This window comes from Thunnus thynnus, chromosome 23 (assembly GCF_963924715.1).
Source record: "Thunnus thynnus chromosome 23, fThuThy2.1, whole genome shotgun sequence".
Classification (NCBI taxonomy): Eukaryota; Metazoa; Chordata; class Actinopteri; order Scombriformes; family Scombridae; genus Thunnus; species Thunnus thynnus.
In genome coordinates, this window is record NC_089539.1 from 6,043,515 (window position 1) to 6,063,385 (window position 19,871).

At 40.1% G+C, this 19,871-nt stretch overlaps 1 protein-coding gene and 1 pseudogene across 1 annotated transcript; both read left to right on the forward strand.

Moving 5' to 3' along the window:
* The first annotated feature begins 2,169 nt into the window (after positions 1-2,169).
* LOC137176279 (NXPE family member 3-like) lies at positions 2,170-7,977 on the forward strand. Its single transcript, XM_067582476.1, has 6 exons — positions 2,170-2,292; positions 2,982-3,413; positions 5,512-5,807; positions 6,102-6,169; positions 6,391-6,597; positions 6,692-7,977. Exons 1-6 carry the CDS (start codon positions 2,170-2,172, stop codon positions 7,243-7,245), a joined length of 1,680 nt encoding a protein of 559 aa, XP_067438577.1. The 3' UTR covers positions 7,246-7,977.
* Positions 7,978-8,798: 821 nt separating this feature from the next.
* On the forward strand, positions 8,799-11,803 carry LOC137176280 (uncharacterized; annotated as a pseudogene).
* Positions 11,804-19,871: the final 8,068 nt, after the last annotated feature.

A 19,871-nucleotide genomic window follows, 5' to 3' on the forward strand; every position in this document is an offset into this window, starting at 1 on the left:
TAGCTCTGGTCATAATATCAATGGTCACTTACTGTGTTGCAGAGGGCTGGTTAGCTCTGGTTGTGATATCACTGGTCACTTGCTGTGTTGCAGAGGGCTGGTTAGCTCTGGTCGTGATATCACTGGTCTCTTGCCGTGTTGCAGAGGGCTGGTTAGCTCTGGTCGTGATATCACTAATCAGGACAGTTACTCAAAATACAGTACATAATGCATTACATCAGGGGTTTTCAAAGTGTGGGAAAGTGAGCCTCCCCTCAGAAAACAAACAAACAGCTGCATCATTCCTGTACTGTATGTTCCACTCAGGCATAAAAGCAGGTTTCAACAATAAATGTTGTAAACATATTTATTTTATAAACATCTTTTTTTAAACATTTTAAACATCTTTATCTTTATTTTTTAAAACATCTTTTTAAAACATTTTAAACATCTTTATGTTCATTTTTTAAGCATTTTAAACATTGTTTATTCTTATTTAAAATCTTTTGAACACACTTTTTGAATACAATTCCACTCTAAAGGACTTTTAAACATCATTTTTTTTTTAAAAAACATCTTCATTACATTCAGCCAAACATTCTCCCACATTCGCACTTAAATTGTGGGCTACTCTTACTTTTGATGATTTAACAACCCCTGCACAGTGTTGCTTTTCATATGACTGTCTCAACATTGTGCGTGGATCTTTTCCATATATGCTCTCAGCAATAAACTGACTAAACTCACCCCACTTTAGTGGGAACAATGACTCTGCGTCTTGGATGTGCATATGTGGTTGATGCAGGGATGCAATGTAGAAAGGAATCATGCTCAATGCGGAAAACATGCACTCACACATGTAAGTGGAGGTGAAAGGGTTGAGCAAAGAACAATACCCACATGACAGAGAAAAATACCCACTTAGCCAAGTGTACTCTCATGCCTCATTGTTCTCCCACAGGCATGAGAAGTGAGCAGAACATGTAGTTAGTTTAACACCAAAACAGGAGATAAAATCTCCTGTCCTCATTAAAAACCTCTAAATAATTATTTGGCAATTTGACCAAATTATAATGGATTTTTAATGTTTAGGCATGTGTAAATCTCTCAATGGATCCAGAGGGCATGAATAGACAAACATGCCACAAATCACCTCAAACAACACACAATTATGCTTTACTTAACAAGACAAGTCATGCTTACAGCCTTACTAAAAGAATAAGGTTAAGTTCTTTTGCAGCAAACTATTCATTTGCAATGTAACGTCAGCACTATTAACTTTAGCTATAGCTAAAATTGCATCAATTGCATCAGCCTGTTGTTTTAGGATATGGAATAAAATCATTTTAAAAAATACTTGTGTAACAGAGTGCTGCGTGTGAAACAAGCTGTTTTAGTTTCCTACCTAACTATGGCCAACGGAGACTTCTCTACTGGTACAGGGTGAAATTGTCTCTAACTTTGGAGTTAACCACTGTCACTGTACTGGGCTGCTGCCAAACAAAACTCAGGAACTCAGCATATTAATCTAAAATATCGCAAATTCATCTTTACAAGGCACCTAATTTGTAACAGTGCTCTTGTGGTTATTTTAGTATTGTTTTGCTATGATTCATAGCAGTTATTCACAGGTGTGGTATGTGTACTGGGAGTCCTGTCACTGTTGATAGTGGTATGGTTTGATAGCATTGTGTTTTTATTTGAATTATTTGTTTTGGTTTGTTTTACCCCTTTTCACAGGTAGGATACTCGCAGCACTCTACCAGTGGGTGGTTGGCTCCCCGGCCGTGGTACAACTGCCATTTATGGCAACTAACCCACAGAGACGGTGGCAGATTGCAAAAGATGGCAGTAGTATTTACTTTGTAAATATTTATATTATATTGCAATGTGTAAATGACTGGGCCACCTGTGGATGAATCATCATGTTAAACTGCAAGGGGAGTGACATTGCTGACTTTGGTTATGGCCTTGGTCAATGGTCAATCAATCAGAGGAATGTCCGGGGTGACTGCATCAAGTTTAGTAGAAATAACTGAAAGGCAAACATACCACACTATTTGCAAAGAGATCATTTCACTGCCCTGGTTAAGTTTTTGCAAGTAATCACTAACATAAGTACAGCGAAACAAGGTGTCAGTTACACTGTTTCTTTGTTTTATAGCCACAGATTAAGACTGATCATCAGTCATGAAGGTCAGAGCTTTTAGAGAAACAGTGGTCAACTTTTGCTATTCGAAGTTTGCTGCCATCTTCCTTTTCCTGGCTGTGTTTGTCTTCATCTTTGTGTGTTTTAACATGGACGTCCTGGAGGTGAGAATTAGGTCTTGAGTGGGATTGCCTGAAGGGTGGACCCTGTTTGAAATAGTTAGATCTCAGGATATTGTTTTCATATGCAGTGTGGCTTTGGATAACAGTAATTTCCTTCATCTATATTTCTAAACAAATGCAATTCGAGGAAAATGGTTCTTTTGCTAACAATCATGCATTTGGCTGACAGCAATAACTCCTAATTCAAATATTCAATTTATATATTTTAATTTTATTATTCCCATCTATATTTTTCTTATTGACAATAAATAAAAGACCAAAACCAACAATGTCTTAGTCCATCTCTCACTACATTCCCTACCATGTCTGTGGATCTCAGCCCCAAGCCCATTAGTTCCTACTGAAGATGTACTTGTAAATCCTTAAAAACAGGTCGAAAATATCGAAAAAGCTTTTTTACCTGTCTGGAGGGTGTATGGAGTCGCATTGAGGTAAGGCTGATACTGTGACTCTTAAATGCCCTAAGGATATTCTGACTGTTGTTTTCCTCCCTTTCTCTTTTTCATGTTGCCATTATCACTGAGTCTTTGATCAGCTTCTTTCATCAACCCCTACAAATATTCAGTGATTTTCTTATGTGGGGTTGGAAAAATCTTCCTTTTGTTTAATTTTTTCTTACATTAAAATTTTTTATATAAGTTTGTCACATCACTCTCTTGACCCTCTGCCAGTTTCAGCATAAGGTGATCACCACCTTCTCTGTCCCAAGACCTCACCTGCAACACCACTTTTACAACTTCCAGCCACGGTCCCCTGAAGATGCTCTGGAGGAACGCCTCCTATTAGACTCCATTGCTTGGCCTGAAACTCCATCCTTGCCAGATCCTCTTTCCCTGGAGCAGACCACAGATCCTGCCCACAGCACCTTCACTATTCTCCCAGAGAAGTTTCGACGACAGTGGCATGTAGGGGATCAGCTGGAAGTTATAATTAAAATGTATGACTTCCAGGGCCGTCCGAAGAAGTCTGGGGGAGACGTCTTACTTGCCCGTCTGCACAACCGAGCACGTGGTGCAGGTGTGGCTGGACAAGTGCTGGATCATCTCAATGGCTCCTACTCTGCTGTATTTTCTTTACTCTGGGAGGGAAACGCACATGTTGAGGTGATGTTAAAAACTATGATGTTAAATATGATTGTGTCAATCTTATAACAGACCGTTAGCTAAGCCCCACCCCCCTCAGTTACTGTTGCTAGGCCTGTCAACTTTTTGTTCTCGCACAGCACATATGCAGTTTGCAATAATACTACTTAATATCCTTAGTAATTTTCAAAACAGTGGGTGCTTTATTTCATGAAGTGGTTGGATTCTTCGGTATGCTGTCAATTATTCTTATCAAAATCAAAATAACCACTCTACCATAGTCCAGATTTGATTGCTAGCATAGGATTGAGAAGTGCTAAACCCATTCAGCAATCAAAGATTTGATCTGCTCTCTAGCATTATCTAGAAAAGAAATATTATCCTGTTTAGCATCATTTAATGTGGCAGTGAAAATTTAAAATTAGTATGTCCAAGAGTAATAAATACCATTGACATATTGAGAAATAGGTTATAGGATAACTATTGGCAGCATATTAACCAGCTAACATAATACAGCAATGAGAAACAGATGGATCCTGTGAAACCTGAAACCTGTGTCATCATTTAATAAAGAGAGAGCAGAGCAGGAGAAAAGGACATTTTTATTGACAATACTTGTTTGGGCAGATGCCATTGATTGCCAACAGCTGTCAACCTCTGTGGACTTTCACCTCAAACCTTTGTGCCTGGAGTTTGGGGAAATTTGAGCATTTACAAGAATGACTCAATGAGACCCTGGCAAGCCTTTTTAGGTGTGTCCTCATGAAAAAATTGTAGTGGATCATTTGATGATTAGGATTTCTATATGCCAGCTTGATGTGCCATACTCTGGACCAACTGATATGAATTACTGTAAATTCTAGACTTTTTGACAAATATTACAAACTGCATGGTGAGTTGTATTACAAAGCAGTAAAATTTGGAAACAAGGTTGTCATTAATTTGAGAGCCCTGGGTACTCCATAAGCATTGAGTGAGGATCTTAGTTGAAGGTAAAAGAGAAAGGCAGAACTGAGCAGACCAAAAAGATCTTTTATTTCCTGGAATGCTTGGAGTTTGTTGTCATGCATAATGTTGTTGAGAACATGAATACCTCTCTCTGACCAGTGGGGAAAGGTTAAAGGCTTACCACCCCACAGTGATGTTAAAAAGAGGAATACTTAGGTGATATTTACAAGGATGTTCCAATATTCTGTTAACATCAAAGAAAAAATCTTTGTTCAAAGTTCTCATAGGGAAAGTCCCGAAATAAAATTTTAGATTAGGTCAGTTCTGACCACCTGCATTCCTTGCAGTTTCATTCTGGTGGGTTTTTTTTTCCAAACAAGGTTATTGATAACGTGTAATTTATTCCAATACCCAGCTGGTGGTGAGAGAGGTATAGAGCTGCAAAATTTGATCGTAGCCAGGATTTTATTTTTAAGAATCAGCTAGTTACATCTGTTAATATGTTATTAAGTCTTGTGCCATAATTGTCCGTGGTAAATATGGAAATTGTGGGTAAAATATTCAAACTGAGATAACAAAACTATTTTAAAAAATATCAGTGGGAGGCTTTGCTGCAGATGGCATCTCATTCAGTGGACTTTTTTAATGTAACCTGTGACCCCCCAAAATAATGTAATATTAAATGCTCCTTGTCCTTGGAGGTAATGCTGGGTTACTCCTGTAGGCAGTAAACTCAATAGCCGGACATGCTAACATTTGCAGATTACATTAGAGCAGACAAACACACTAATTAATTTCTTACACTTTTACTCTTTGTGTTTTTGTGTTTGGAGAGGCTAAAAAAGAGAACACCCTGCAAACTCTTTAAATGTCAAGTATAGCTCTTACTACAACCCCATGCACACCACTTCACCATGTGGAGAAATTCAAAGATTGACAGATCTGCTGTGCCTAGTTATGGTTGCTGAACTATGATTTGGACAATTGCTGCTCAGGGGAGGGGTAAGTGAATGAATATTTCTTCAGACATGAGTATCTGGAGATCAATCTTGTTTACCCCTGAAATGAAATGTGCAACTTTCAGTAGTGTTCACTTTATTTGTCTTTACTGCTATGACATGGTTTCAAGTAATGGGTATGAAATTTGAACTGTGGTTCTCTGTCCTGTCAGGTGATACTGGTTCACCCCAGTGAGGCTGTCACGGTGCTGCAAAGGTTGACCAGAGAACAGCCAGATAGGATTTATTTCCAGAGCGTCTTCCGCTCAGGCTCAGTCTCTGAAACTACCACCTGTAATGTCTTCCTGCGTCCAACCCCGCAGCCACTGTGCAACTACACTGACCTCCACACAGGTGATCCATGGTTCTGCTACAAGCCAAAGAAGCTGAGCTGTGATGCCAGGATCAACCACTCCAAGGGAGGATTCAATCAAAAACTCAAGGCCGAGGAGGAGAAGCTCTTTAAAAGGTGAAGGGGCAGAGAGACAGGACTGGCATTTTGTTTGAACTTTTATAAATAAATACTATGTATCTCCTTGGTGAAAATCTCAGGAGTAAGCTGATAAAGACTGAATCTAAAGGTGTTTTCAGTCTAAAATGATACAAATCAAATAATAAGCCTGATTCACTTTAGTTTATGTTCATGGTGTGAGAGCTGCATTTGCTAGGGAAATAGTGTGCAATTGGTTTATCAAAGATTGTTCTGCTGAAAATAGCTGTCTGCTACATATGGATATTTTTATTATGGATGGTTTTTTTTCAGTGGTGTCAACATGAAAGTCTCCATTAAGGCTTCAGGATCAGCCAATGTCAACGTGTCAAAAATGAAAGGTAAAGCAGAATTTTCACTAATTTAACCTCTCCTGTAATAATAATTCAAACTTTAATGTGCTACAGACAATTAAAAATAAAAAAGGCAGAAAGAAACATTTGCAAACAACCTAACTTTACATTTACCAGCACATTGTTGGTTTTAGTCTTTCAAAAGGATTTGTTGACAACAGGAAAAATATACAATAATGCCAGCTATAATGCCTTAATTTCTTTTTCAGGTCAACCAGAGGTAAAGAGCAGCAGCCTGAAGTCTGGACCTTCTGGCTATTACTATCAGGATGTGTGGCGAGCCCTAGGTGGCACCACAGTCCGCCAGTTCAACACATCCTCTGTTATCAGTCAATGTCTGAAAGGCAAGGTGGTCCACCTGTATGGAGACTCTACCATCAGGCAGTGGTTTGAATACCTAACTGCAGCACTACCAGGTAGTTAATAAATAGAAATCTCTGACAACAGTTTCAGCTGCAATGTGAACATAATCAATGTGTCCCACTTGTGTTCCCTCTTTAATACTTTTAGATCTCAAGGAGTTTAACCTGCACAACCTGAAGCAAGTTGGGCCCTTCATGGCCTTAGACTATGCAAACAACATTCTGGTGACGTACCGCTGCCACGGTCCCCCTATCCGTTTTGTCAATGTCCCAACCAATGAGCTTCGCTACATTGCCAATGAACTAGATGGCTTAGTTGGAGGCATCAACACCGTTGCTGTTCTTGGCATCTGGTCTCACTTCAGCACCTTCCCCATCGAGCTCTACATCCAGCGGCTGCAGAGCATCCGCAGGGCGGTGGTGCGCCTGCTGGACAGGGCTCCAGGTACGCTGGTCGTCATCCGTACTGCAAACCTCAAAGCATTGTCTCTTTCTGAGACGCTGACCAACAGTGACTGGTACTCGCTGCAGCATGACAAGGTGCTCAGGGCCATGTTCAAAGGACTGAATATTCGTCTGCTGGATGCCTGGGAGATGGTCTTGGCCCACCACCTGCCGCACAGCCTCCATCCACAACCTCCCATTATTAAGAATATGATTGACGTCCTCTTATCCTACATATGCCCCCAAAAGGCCGGCTAGACTGGAAGACTGCACAAGATGTTATAGCTAACAAGTAAACTTACAACCATGATTTAACAGGAAGACCACAATGTCGCTTACCTCTCCCATGGAGTACAATAAAAAAAGGGAGAGGTAATGGCGGGAGACATCATTTATAGGGGAGGGGGACCCACAGAAGTGAACGTCAGGACACAGAAACTGAGACTCATATTGACCCAGGAGGAGTGGCACATCAGGTTATAACTATTTACAGATTTGGTGTAGTTACATAATACTGCTGTATAATTGACTTTGTTACATTGTTATGGGGAATTTATCTGTTTTTCGGGTTCTAGCATACATCCATGCCAAAACGTTCTCGTTGCAACACATGCTCTAGAATTATCGTTCTGCATGTCAGAGTAGGTGGATTATTAAACTATTTTGACAGTAATTGTTTGGGTTGTAGCGTATTCTTCATATGACTGCATGCATCAAACCGTGACATCCATACTATGACGCTTCGGGACAAATACATGGTTCTAGGAGAGACTCTTAATTAGGATATTGTATGAAGAGACAGTTTGAATGTTGGAGACATGACTGAGGTTACCTCTGTCAAGACAGGGCAAACTACTGATTTGTCACAATTTTGCAGCATTTTTGCCTTACTGAATTCCATTCCATTCCAATCTGTTGTACTTCTCTAATAAATAATGGAGCAGCCCATGTCCCAGACTGCAGCAGTACATTTATGCCCAGCACAGAATTAAATACAGAATTAAAAAAATCTAAAATCTTATGTACAGATGGGTCACCTTCCTCCATTAAACACACACACACACACACACACACACACATATATATATAGTATACATACAGTACAGTACTAGTGAACATACACTCAACACAAACAGATATGAAATAATTACATGTAAAGTTTGGCATTTATATTTTATTAGATGTAGATCTCTTTCTCTACACAAACAATAGCACAATTAAAATTAGCTCATTTTAATGGAAGTCTGCGGCTCGAACACATCCGTACACTTTCTGACCTACAGCTGATCATAATGTGTGATGTCATCTGTAAACGATCTGGTGGACGGAGCCAATCTGGTTCCTATACTGGTTCTCATGACAACGACCATGAGGAGAGGTTGACCTGACCCGGAGAAGATAAGACAGCTGGCTGCTCTCTCTATCTGCTGTGTCTAAGAAGTGATGTATGAATAGAGGATTATGATATATATATATATTTATACATAATATATACATGTGATAATTTTACACAGGTCCATTTTCAGCGACTAGCAAGAAAGCAGCAAGAAAGCTATGGATATTCAAGACACTCGTGGATGGAGTCAAGATGAGACCAGAGGCCTGTACTACGAAGCAGGATTTGGGGTTAGTGAGGTAACTTCAGGTTTAACCCTGGGTTTTCATTCCAATGATGCTTCACCTCTTACTGGGGTTCATCACCGTGGTAACTTCTGCTGAACAGCTAACCTGCTCCGGTGCAGTTTATGTTCGACATAATAGATTAGCGGGTATAAAAGCACTGCCTACTGACCAATCAGGTCTCTTGGAAAATGGCATTACCATTTGTAGGACATCCTATAGAGATTGGTACGCAAATTGTGAGAGGATCGCTGAGAAGGGAAAGAGTGTTCAGGGACCAGCAATACAGATTTGCATCAGAGGGGATGAGATATCTTTGTCAGCTGCTGCAACCATATGTTGCAAATGAGACAAGTTGGAGTCATGCGCTTACAGTACCACAAACTGTTTGCATTGTACTGTGGTTCTTCGCATCCGGCACTTTTTTGCATACTGTGGGGGATGCAGAGAACCTCAACAAAAATACAGTATGCAATGCGATCCATAAGGTGGCACAAGCTCTAACAGAGCTACTGGACGTATTTGTCGTGTTCCCTGGCCACTTGCCCATGCAGTCCATAAAAGACGGCTTTTATAGCATAGCAGGTAAGTTAGACATTAACCTATTTGACTAGGAAGACCCTATGACATATACTGTTGTATATTAAATGCTCCTTTCATAGGGTTCTCCAGAGCGATTGGTGCCTTAGACTGAACCCATATTCCCATCTCTGCACGTCTGGGTGAGAATGAGGCTGATTATGTAATTCACAAGTCATTCCACAGCTTCAACGTTCAGGTAAATCTTGCAATGGTGATTTGCAATGCACATTTTAAATGTGCACATTAATAGCAATATCTTGCCTTAAATTAGAATTTATGTTCTTCTTGTTTTTATTTTATATTCATTTAATATAGTCTATCTATCTATCTATCTACCTATCTATCTATCTATCTAGTCATACTAGCACATTGCTTGCATGGACAGTAAGGGTTTGCAGATAATGCAGTAGCCTGGATATTTAAATGTCATTCCCTTTTAGCATAGTACAGGTATGACAGTTGGACTTTCTCTCCACCATAAAGTCATTTCAAATGCACATGTTGGAATTATTTTCAACCCCAAATGCTTTTGCAGATGACTTGTGACCATCAGTGTATGGTCACCAGTGTGGAGGCAAAGTGGCCTAGGTCTGTCCATGACTCCCGGATCTTCAGGGAGTCTGCACTGTGCCACAGATTTTTTAAAATTTATTTATTTTTTATTGTGAATAACAGTGGGTACAAAACAGGTGAGGTACATAAATACATAAAACAGCCAAGAGAAAGACAAAAGACAAAAAGGGGGATAAGACAAACTAGGAAACATGACATTTCTGACTAGAGGAGGTAAGCAAGTAGATGGATGTGTGTCTGTGTGTGGAGTGTAATGTGTGTGAGCTGTGTGACACCAGGGCAATGTGAGTGGGGTTTAGGGGGGTTAGATGAGCCAAAATAGAAACATTCATACGCAAACACACTTGAGCCCATACACATACTGGATACACAAAAATATACACATGGTGCATGCATGCAAGTACTCCTCCTCCCTTTTTATAAATGGGGTAAAAAAAAAAAAAAAAAAAAAAAAAATATATATATATATATATATATATATATATATATATACAGTACAGACCAAAAGTTTGGACACACCTTCTCATTCAATGAGTTTCCTTTCTTTTCATGACTATTGACATTGTAGATTCACACTGAAGGCATCAAAACTATGAATTAACACATGTGGAAATATGTACTTAACAAAAAAGTGTAAAACAACTGAAAATACGCCTTATATTCTAGTTTCTTCAAAGTAGCCACCTTTTGCTCTGATTACTGCTTTGCACACACTCTGCATTCTCTTGATGAGCTTCAAGAGGTAGTCACTTGAAATGGTTTTCACTTCACAGGTGTGCCCTGTCAGGTTTAATAAGTGGGATTTCTTGCCTTATAAATGGGGTTGGGACCATCAGTTGTGTTGTGCAGAAGTCAGGTGGATACACAGCTCATAGTCCTACTGAATAGACTGTTAGAATTTGTATTATGGCAAGAAAAAAGCAGCTAAGTAAAGAAAAACGAGTGGCCATCATTACTTTAAGAACTGAAGGTCAGTCAGTCCGAAAAATTGGGAAAACTTTGAAAGTGTCCCCAAGTGCAGTTGCAAAAACCATCAAGCGCTACAAAGAAACTGGCTCACATGAGGACCGCCCCAGGAAAGGAAGACCAAGAGTTACCTCTGCTGCGGAGGATAAGTTCATCCGAGTCACCAGCCTCAGACGTCGCAGGTTAACAGCAGCTCAGATTAGAGACCAGGTCAATGCCACACAGAGTTCTAGCAGCAGACACATCTCTAGAACAACTGTTAAGAGACTGTGTGAATCAGGCCTTCATGGTAGAATAGCTGCTAGGAAACCACTGCTAGGAAACCACTGCTAAGGACAGGCAACAAGCAGAAGAGACTTGTTTGGGCTAAAGAACACAAGGAATGGACATTAAACCAGTGGAAATCTGTGCTTTGGTCTGATGAGTCCAAATTTGAGATCTTTGGTTCCAACCACCGTGTCTTTGTGCGACGCAGAAAAGGTGAACGGATGGACTCTACATGCCTGGTTCCCACTGTGAAGCATGGAGGAGGAGGTGTGATGGTGTGGGGGTGCTTTGCTGGTGACACTGTTGGGGATTTATTCCAAATTGAAGGCATACTGAACCAGCATGGCTACCACAGCATCTTGCAGCGACATGCTATTCCATCCGGTTTGCGTTTAGTTGGACCATCATTTATTTTTCAACAGGACAATGACCCCAAACACACCTCCAGGCTGTGTAAGGGCTATTTGACCAAGAAGGAGAGTGATGGGGTGCTGCGCCAGATGACCTGGCCTCCACAGTCACCGGACCTGAACCCAATCGAGATGGTTTGGGGTGAGCTGGACCGCAGAGTGAAGGCAAAAGGGCCAACAAGTGCTAAGCATCTCTGGGAACTCCTTCAAGACTGTTGGAAGACCATTTCAGGTGACTACCTCTTGAAGCTCATCAAGAGAATGCCAAGAGTGTGCAAAGCAGTAATCAAAGCAAAAGGTGGCTACTTTGAAGAAACTAGAATATAAGACATATTTTCAGTTGTTTCACACTTTTGTGTTAAGTATATAATTCCACATGTGTTAATTCATAGTTTTGATGCCTTCAGTGTGAATCTACAATTTTCATAGTCATGAAAATAAAGAACACTCTTTGAATGAGAAGGTGTGTCCAAACTTTTGGTCTGTACTGTATATATATATACAGTCTTTTTTTTCCTCTTCCTTCCCTCTCCTTGGGGGACCGTCAGCACCAGCCTGCCATGCAGCCCCAGCCAAGGACAGAGGGACAAGACACACAGGGGGACATACAGGGTTGGGGCTTTGGAGTTATGGGGGTGGGGTTAGGTAGACTTTAGGTGGACTTTAGGTGAACGAGTGTGTGTGTCTGTTTGTGTTTGTTTGTTTTGTGGATTGAGTGTGGGGGGAAAAAATTTAAAAAAAGAGTAAAGAACAATTAATAATATAAGAAAGTTTACGAACAAGTTGGATCCAGGGAAAGACAAAAAAAGAAAAAAAAGGGAGGGGAAATACAGCATCCAAACATGTAAATTAAATAAATATACCTAACAACACTAACAAACACACATAATTACAAACACTAATAATTATAATAATATTGTTAATGATAATTCATCTAGCAACTGTTTCTATGACATAATGATAATAATAAATGAATAAATAAATACTTGATAAATAAAAAATAAATAAATAAACAGTGAAAAGAGCAATTAATGATAATATCAGAGAAGCCTACGATAAGCTGGATGCAGAAAAAAGGAAAAGGCGGAGAAATATCTGGATACACACGTCAATTAAATAAATAAAGTAATCTATTTTAGAGTAATAAACATTTAAACTTCGAAATAAGCAAATAAAAATGAAAAGAACACAAAGATAAATGAGACTCGATATTTCTTGATTCCACGGCGACAGACAGAAGAGAAAAAAAGAAGAAAAAAAAGCCCTACTAATTATAACAATACTGAAGATAGTAATATCATATTTTTAGTCCTTATAATAGTACATGCAATGACTCTCCAGTATTACATAAGTTATCCACCATAACAGGGGCGGAGCTAGGCTCTCAGCACAGAGGGGGCGAAGCATTCTTAATGGGCCCTTCTAATAAAGTCATTTTAAAATTCACAACCGTAAAATAGCTGATATATCCTATCCATAATCACAAATTGTTATTGAGCCATGCATGCCTATGTCTACGAAAACATACAGTGAAGCCACTTTGAGACAAGCTTTTTCTGAAGAACGAAAAAGAAAACAGGTTGCCAGCCACGTTCAAATGTTTCAGCACTGAGGACAGCATGTGGTGCTAACCATAGACTGTGTAAAAATATGGACGTAGTTTACTGTGACGTCACCCGTTGGTTTCTGAAGAGCGGTTTTGAAGCTCAAAGTGAGCCGCTCCGGCCGTCGCCATCTTGGCAGTTCGTGACGCTATGTAACTCCCAGCCAATCAAAAATGGGCATAGAGGCGGGCTGAATGGCTGAAACAAGCCACCTAGCGGCTGGCGGACCTGTCACTCAAAGCAGCCATGTCCTTCATTATGCATAATTTTACGGTTTAATAAAATTTAAACGGGTGAGTTGAGTACAGTTGTCATGAAAGGGGAAATTAGCTATAGAGGCCTAAACCGTTTTTTGTACCAGGCTGTAAACATGTTTATTTCTGCTGTAAAGTTGGGCATTTTAACATGGGGGTCTATGGGGATTGACTCGCTTTTGGAGCCAGCCTCAAGTGGCCATTCGAGGAACTGCAGTTTTTGGCACTTCCGCATTGGCTTCATTTTACAGCCCCAGAGGTTGCTGCTTGGTGCTAACGAATGGTTCAGCACCACCGACAATAGACAGCGACAAGCCAGGTGCACTGACTCAGTTCCATGTTTTTCTTACATGGGAATAAACATCAAATAGACACAGTGGTCCACAACACTACAAGGCCTATTCAAATACAAAGCAGACAATCTACAACACCACAGGCAGTGACACAGACAGGTGCTGAGATGTGGTAAACATGGAGTTAATCTAACATTATGACTGATTTCTTCATAACCAAAATTTAAATTAATAAAGACTAATTATGGATGTTTCACTCACCAGTTGTTGTCCCTGCTTAGACTGCTGTAGTTTAGTGTTAGTTGTTAGTTCATTTGTGTATTTCTCCATCCTCCATAGAACAAAATAATCCAAACAGTTTAACAAACTTTGTACATTTCATGGTCCCTTTTTAAAACTACATCCTCCTCTCCTTCATGGTGGCAAAACTGCCAACCACTTTGTCCTTATCAATGTTTATGTCCCGCTCAACACACAGCAAAGTGAGATTGGATAGTTTTGCCTCATCCACACACAAACACAAATAGCTCTTAATGAGCCTCAGACGGCTGAAACTTTGTCTGGCGAATATCATTCACCACAAACATAAAAAGACACGAATATCACATATTTTGGATAAAGTTTTCAGCGAAGTTAGTCATAAACTTTGAATCGCTGCTTCTGCAGTCTTCACTTCCCACAGTCAACGAGTAGAAATACAGACAGCGCCACAGTGCCATTGCAGCCCACATTGTGGTCGGAGGGGGGATTAAACCCATAGTGATAAGAACTACCATAGAGAACTACCACGCGGAATGAATAGAAGAAGCTGAGAGAGTTAAGTTCTCCTATTCCTGCTGCACCCACGGGGTCGCACGCTATGTCCCCAGCTGTTGCTCCGCTTATCCACCATAATCAATATCATAATCATCATTCTATAACCAAGTGTATTCAGTATAATATTCATATATTGTATCATTCTTAACTTTATATCTGTACTGGCCTGTGTAATAATTCATCTAATAACAGTTTTGATAATGGCATAAAGGTAGTAATACAATAATTATCAGCATGGCATGACAGTACATAATGTATGTATAGATAATATAGACAATAGTTGTCATGTTTCACAGAGATAATGGAACAGGACATAGTATATTAAAGTAAAAAAAAGAAAAAAATATGTGTGTGTATATATATATATATAATATAAGCGAACTTGATGAGTACAAAGCAAGAAAAGAAAAAAGGGAAGGTGGAGGTGAAAATAGATTAGAGGAGGCTTGGAGAGGTCAGATATGTATGCATTTGGTACGTTGGGTGCATGTGTATGATGTCTGTATGTGTGCACGTACAGATCAGATTAAGAATTTGTAGGGATCATGATGTGAATGGAGTGACAATTATGTGTATGGGTAATGATAGCGTGAATATTTATTGTGGATGGTCGACAGGCAAGAGGTTATGAGTATAATTTGTGTGGAGATCAACTATTCTAACTTCTATAATCTGACTTTGGGGTTGTTTTTTATTTCAGTCTGCGGCCAATGACTGCTTATGCAAGTGTTTATGAAGCATGGACAAACCACATGTGCATCAACCATATCAAAACAAGGTTAACTTTAGCTACATTTGCCATTGTATTTAACCTTTTCATCCAGGGCAGTATGTAAAAATCATACTGAGTTGAGTTTCTATTTTTCTATCCAGCATTTCATAATTAGAAAATGTGGAAAAACCATTCCAAAATCTTAATTATACATTGATCTGATGAAGGAAAAAAACATTTTTAGAAAATTGAATTCAGTTTTCCAATTTTCTATTATGAATTTTTGATATGGAAAGTTGAACTGATATGCGCTACACTGACCTGGAGCTTCCTTTGCTCCTTCAGTCACTTTAAAAATAATTTTGCCTCAGACTTTCACTTCTTCAACCATCTGCTGTCAGCACAAATTCTGAAAGCTTCACATGTAGCTCTGTTTGTTCTGAAACAACAGCACCCTCTTTTTATTTTGTGGTGTAAGGCAATCCAGTAGCTCAAAATAAACCATAAAACTATATAGTACAACTTAGCAAATTTTAGACATATTAGAACCTGTCTCTCTTTGGATGCAGCCAAGATATTTATGCATGCTGTGGTTCTTTCCAATATGTCTTATTGCATAACATGTTGGGGGCAGGCTGGAGAAACAGCCATAAAACCTCTTGACTCCTTATACAAACAAAACTAAAAACTCTAGACAAAAAACCAATGTATTTCCATCACTGTAGGGTACTGGAGAAATACAATTTACTGAGCTTTGAGAATTTTATATTATTTCAAATTACTTGGTTTATACAATTTTAAATGGTTTGGCCCCTCCTCCACTACATGACTTTGTGTACACTTGTTCAGTAAGTTCTATTAGATCTTCTAGAATATCCTCTATACAAGATTGTACCAGACCATTTCATGGCACTGCATTTGGGCAATCTGCTTTCTCTGTGAAAGCCACAACTCAGTGGAATGTCCTAACTGATGATATGTAGAGCTGCAGTTCCATCAGTACGTTCAAAACCAAATGAAAAAATCTGCTAAAAACTACTAAGCTCTGTAACCACTGACTCAACATTTTATCTCATGGTCTTCTCATGAACGCAAATAATCTTACTTTGACAAGCATACATTAGTCATTTCTCGTTGACATCGTGGGTGTATGTGATGTGCCATTGTGTGTACCTTTGTATTTTGTATTATGTGTTCTGTGTGTTTTTTGCTTTGCACTGTTTGTTATTGTGCTGTTATGTCTTTAATGCATCTGAATCCTGACTGGCATCCTGCTGGTGACCACATCGTTTGGGTGTCAGGCCTCCACTGAAAAACCTGTCCTCTCTACATAGAAAAATACTCTATACAAATAGTGTGACGTGTTTGCCTTTCAGTAATTTTTACTAAACTTAATCCAGTCACACAGGAAATTCCTCAGATCAACTTTCAACCAAGGCTGTAACCAAAAACAGCAGGGTCATTCCCCTTGCAGTTTGACATGAAGATTCATCCTCAGGAGGCCCAGACTGAATCGGGTACAGACCTTTGAGTCTACCTGTTCGAGTCCACCAAGTAAGGACATTGGTTATACATTGATCTGATGTTTTACATTGTTGTTGTTATTATTGTTGTTGTTGTGCTTCTCTGTGTCTCTCTCTCGCCTCTCCCCCTCCCTCTTTCTCTGTCAACCCAACTGGTCAAGGCAGATAGCCACCCACCCAGAGCCTGGTTCTGCTGGAGGTTGCTTCCCATTAAAGGGAGTTTTTCCTTGCTACTGTCGCCAAGTGCCTACTCGTGGGGGAATGTTGGGTCTCTGTAAATTAAAGAGTGAAGCAACAACTCCTCCTGTGAATACCATTCAACCATTGCAGTTTTCCCCCTATAATAGTACAGGCCTGGTGGGCTGCCAGGCCAACGAGAACCCCTGCCAGGCCAAAAAATATTTTTTTAAATGTCAAAAATAACGGCAAATATCCATTAATTCGCAAATCAATAGCGTTTGCGAGCCTCTGAGCAGCGGTGTCTCGAAGCGTGAGTTAACGTCTGCGTCGTTGCCTGTGAAACTGCAGGTAGCGTAACTCCTTTTAAGGAATAGGGCAGAGCATAAGCGAGTGTGTGCTTAAGTGAGAGCGAGCGGCAGAAAAATAACGGTGACTGCGAGCAGAGCAGAGGAAAAGATCAGCTGTAAGTTGTCAGTCTGGCAGTAAATGTACAGTACAGACTACAGTGTGTTAGTTAATAAATGCTGCATTGTCAAGACCATGAAAAGTCACATCTGTTGTTTCCCCAACTGCTGGAAAAGTAAAGTTAGCTCCAAAGTTAGCAACAATGGGTTAGCCTAGCCTGACGAAGAAGAAGAAGAATGTGCAGCTGCCTTCCAATTCCCCCCCCCCCCCACAAAAATATAACTCACCAGGGTGACAACTGGGGAACTTTGTAGTGAAAGTAGACATGTTACTCTCAGCCATTCCTGAAGTTGACTCACCTTTGATTGTTATGAGGGACATTAATACCAATATTGAGAAGACCCAAGCAGCTTACTTCCTGTCACTTCTGTCCTCATTTTACCTCAAACAGGTCTCCACCCCTTTTGTGACTCAGAACTGCTCCATAGCAAATCTGACTGTCACCCCCCTACATCTGTCTGACCACATCTTTTATTCAATTCACAGTCTCCTTACCATAACATCTTAATATTCCTGTGCAAATGATTCTCCTTCTGCCGAAACATCTGGTCCCTCACATCGACTCAGCTTTCCAGTGAGGTCTTGGCTACCATGCCCCCTCATAATGAATTCTCCTCCTTGCCCCTGTCCATGGCTCACTGAGGTCCTCAGAGAGTCCACTGACCTCAGTGACTATCAGTGTCTCCTAGCATCACTCTCTGTATTGTCCATACCAAAATGGAAAAAACATTCAACTGTTCAATCACAGCCTGGGGGCAGAATCCTAATTGAACCTCATCATCACTCTGCTTGCTGTCACCATGTTAAAGTTTTCTTTTAATGATATCTTTAACATGTCTCAACACAAAAACATGACAGTCAGTTACTTGGATTACACTTCATGGGTCCAAATGTTGGATGCGCCCCAAAACAGACCTGTGGAAAATCTAATCTAATTTGAGATGAGATGTATAAGAGATTAATAAATCCCTGTTTTTGTTACAACAACATGTTCTAAATAAATAACAATGTTTAAATTGAGAAGTTTGGAAATATTGTCCCAGTTATTGTTTCCCTATTAAATTTACACATTATGGACATTGTGTCCGACGTTTGTCTCTATACTCTACTGAGTGCACTCTTCTAGTCTAGATATGTGAGACTTTGACTGTCTGATGTGCGTAGGTGTTACAGTTTCTGAGCTCTAGACAAGCATAATGATAGTGTAGCTGGAATGGTCTGCAGGTCCCGACTACACTGCATTGTGTTCTGGTGCACAATCAGAAGCTGGACACTGGCTTATCTTGTTGTTGGCCATGTCAGGCCAAAGATTTTCACCCACACCACACCTACTGAGTAATTATTCTCTGGTTAGTAAACCTTTATAACAATAAACATTTGAGTTACAGGCATAACTCAGGCTGCAGTGACATTATAACAGGTTAAGTCTGTGATCTGAATATAACTGCGACTGTTGATTGAATGTTTAGATTAGACGTTGTAGATGTTCACACCTCACACTCACACACCATTTGCTATTGTAGCATGGGGACACTAGGACCTATGCAGTGGTGATGTAAGGGTAATAGTAGAGGTGCAAACACAATGAGATATTGTACTTATAATTAAATTAAATTACTTTAACTTTTATTGTAGGACAAGAAGCTGTAAAAAAGATACCTGGTACAAGGTACTTAATGTATTCATCTAAAGTATTTCAAATTCATCTTTAAGTTGCACCTAATTTATAACAGTGCTCTTGCGGTTATTTTAGTATTGTTTTGTTATGGTTCATAGCAGTTATTCACAGGTGTGGTCTGTGTACTGGGAATCCTGTCACTGTTGATAGTGGTATGATTTTTTAGCATCGTGTTTTTATTAGAATTATTGGTTTTGGTTTGTTTTAACCCTTTTCACAGGTAGGATACTCCCAGCACTCTACCAGCGGGTGGTTGGTTCCCCGGCCGTGGCACTGTCTGTCCTCTGTTACAGACTAGTCAAGTCTAGGGGATTCAGTGCTGAGTATTGATACTAGTCCTAACCTGGAGGGTGTAGAAAAAGAGAAAAAGGTGGAAGGACACAGAGGTAGAGGGACCGTTTTCCAAAATTAGAGAGAGACAGCCGGAAGGTGAGTTACCTTACTGAGTCCACAGGCTGGCTAGCAGTTATTAGGTCCCTCCAACTCGGCCTCACCAGCGCTGATCGTTGATCGCGGCGAGCTCCATCTGCCGAGCTCCGTCTGGCGTTCAGTTCAGTTTTTGGTGGTTGGGGATGGGTCCCCGAAGAACAAAGCTGGTTTCACACAAGGGTCCGTGAGCAGGAAAGCTGTAATGTCTCAAAAGCGCTTCTAAAAGGACGTCTCTTCCTTTTAACTCAACTCGTATCACTCATTCAACTGAGCCTCATCACGTCATTAAGTTACTCCAGTGGCTGCGCGCGCACCACACCATGACGTCCTTTTTATCGACATGCAGCTTAACCACACCTCCTTGTTATCTCCTCAATGAAAACTAGTCCAGTGTTTAGGAAAAGGAAAAGGAAGAAAGAGGAACTATAAACCCCGCCCCCAATCACTCCTAACACCTCTCTTCTTCCTCTCTTTTTAGAGGTATTAGTTCCTGTTTTTAATAAATAGTCATT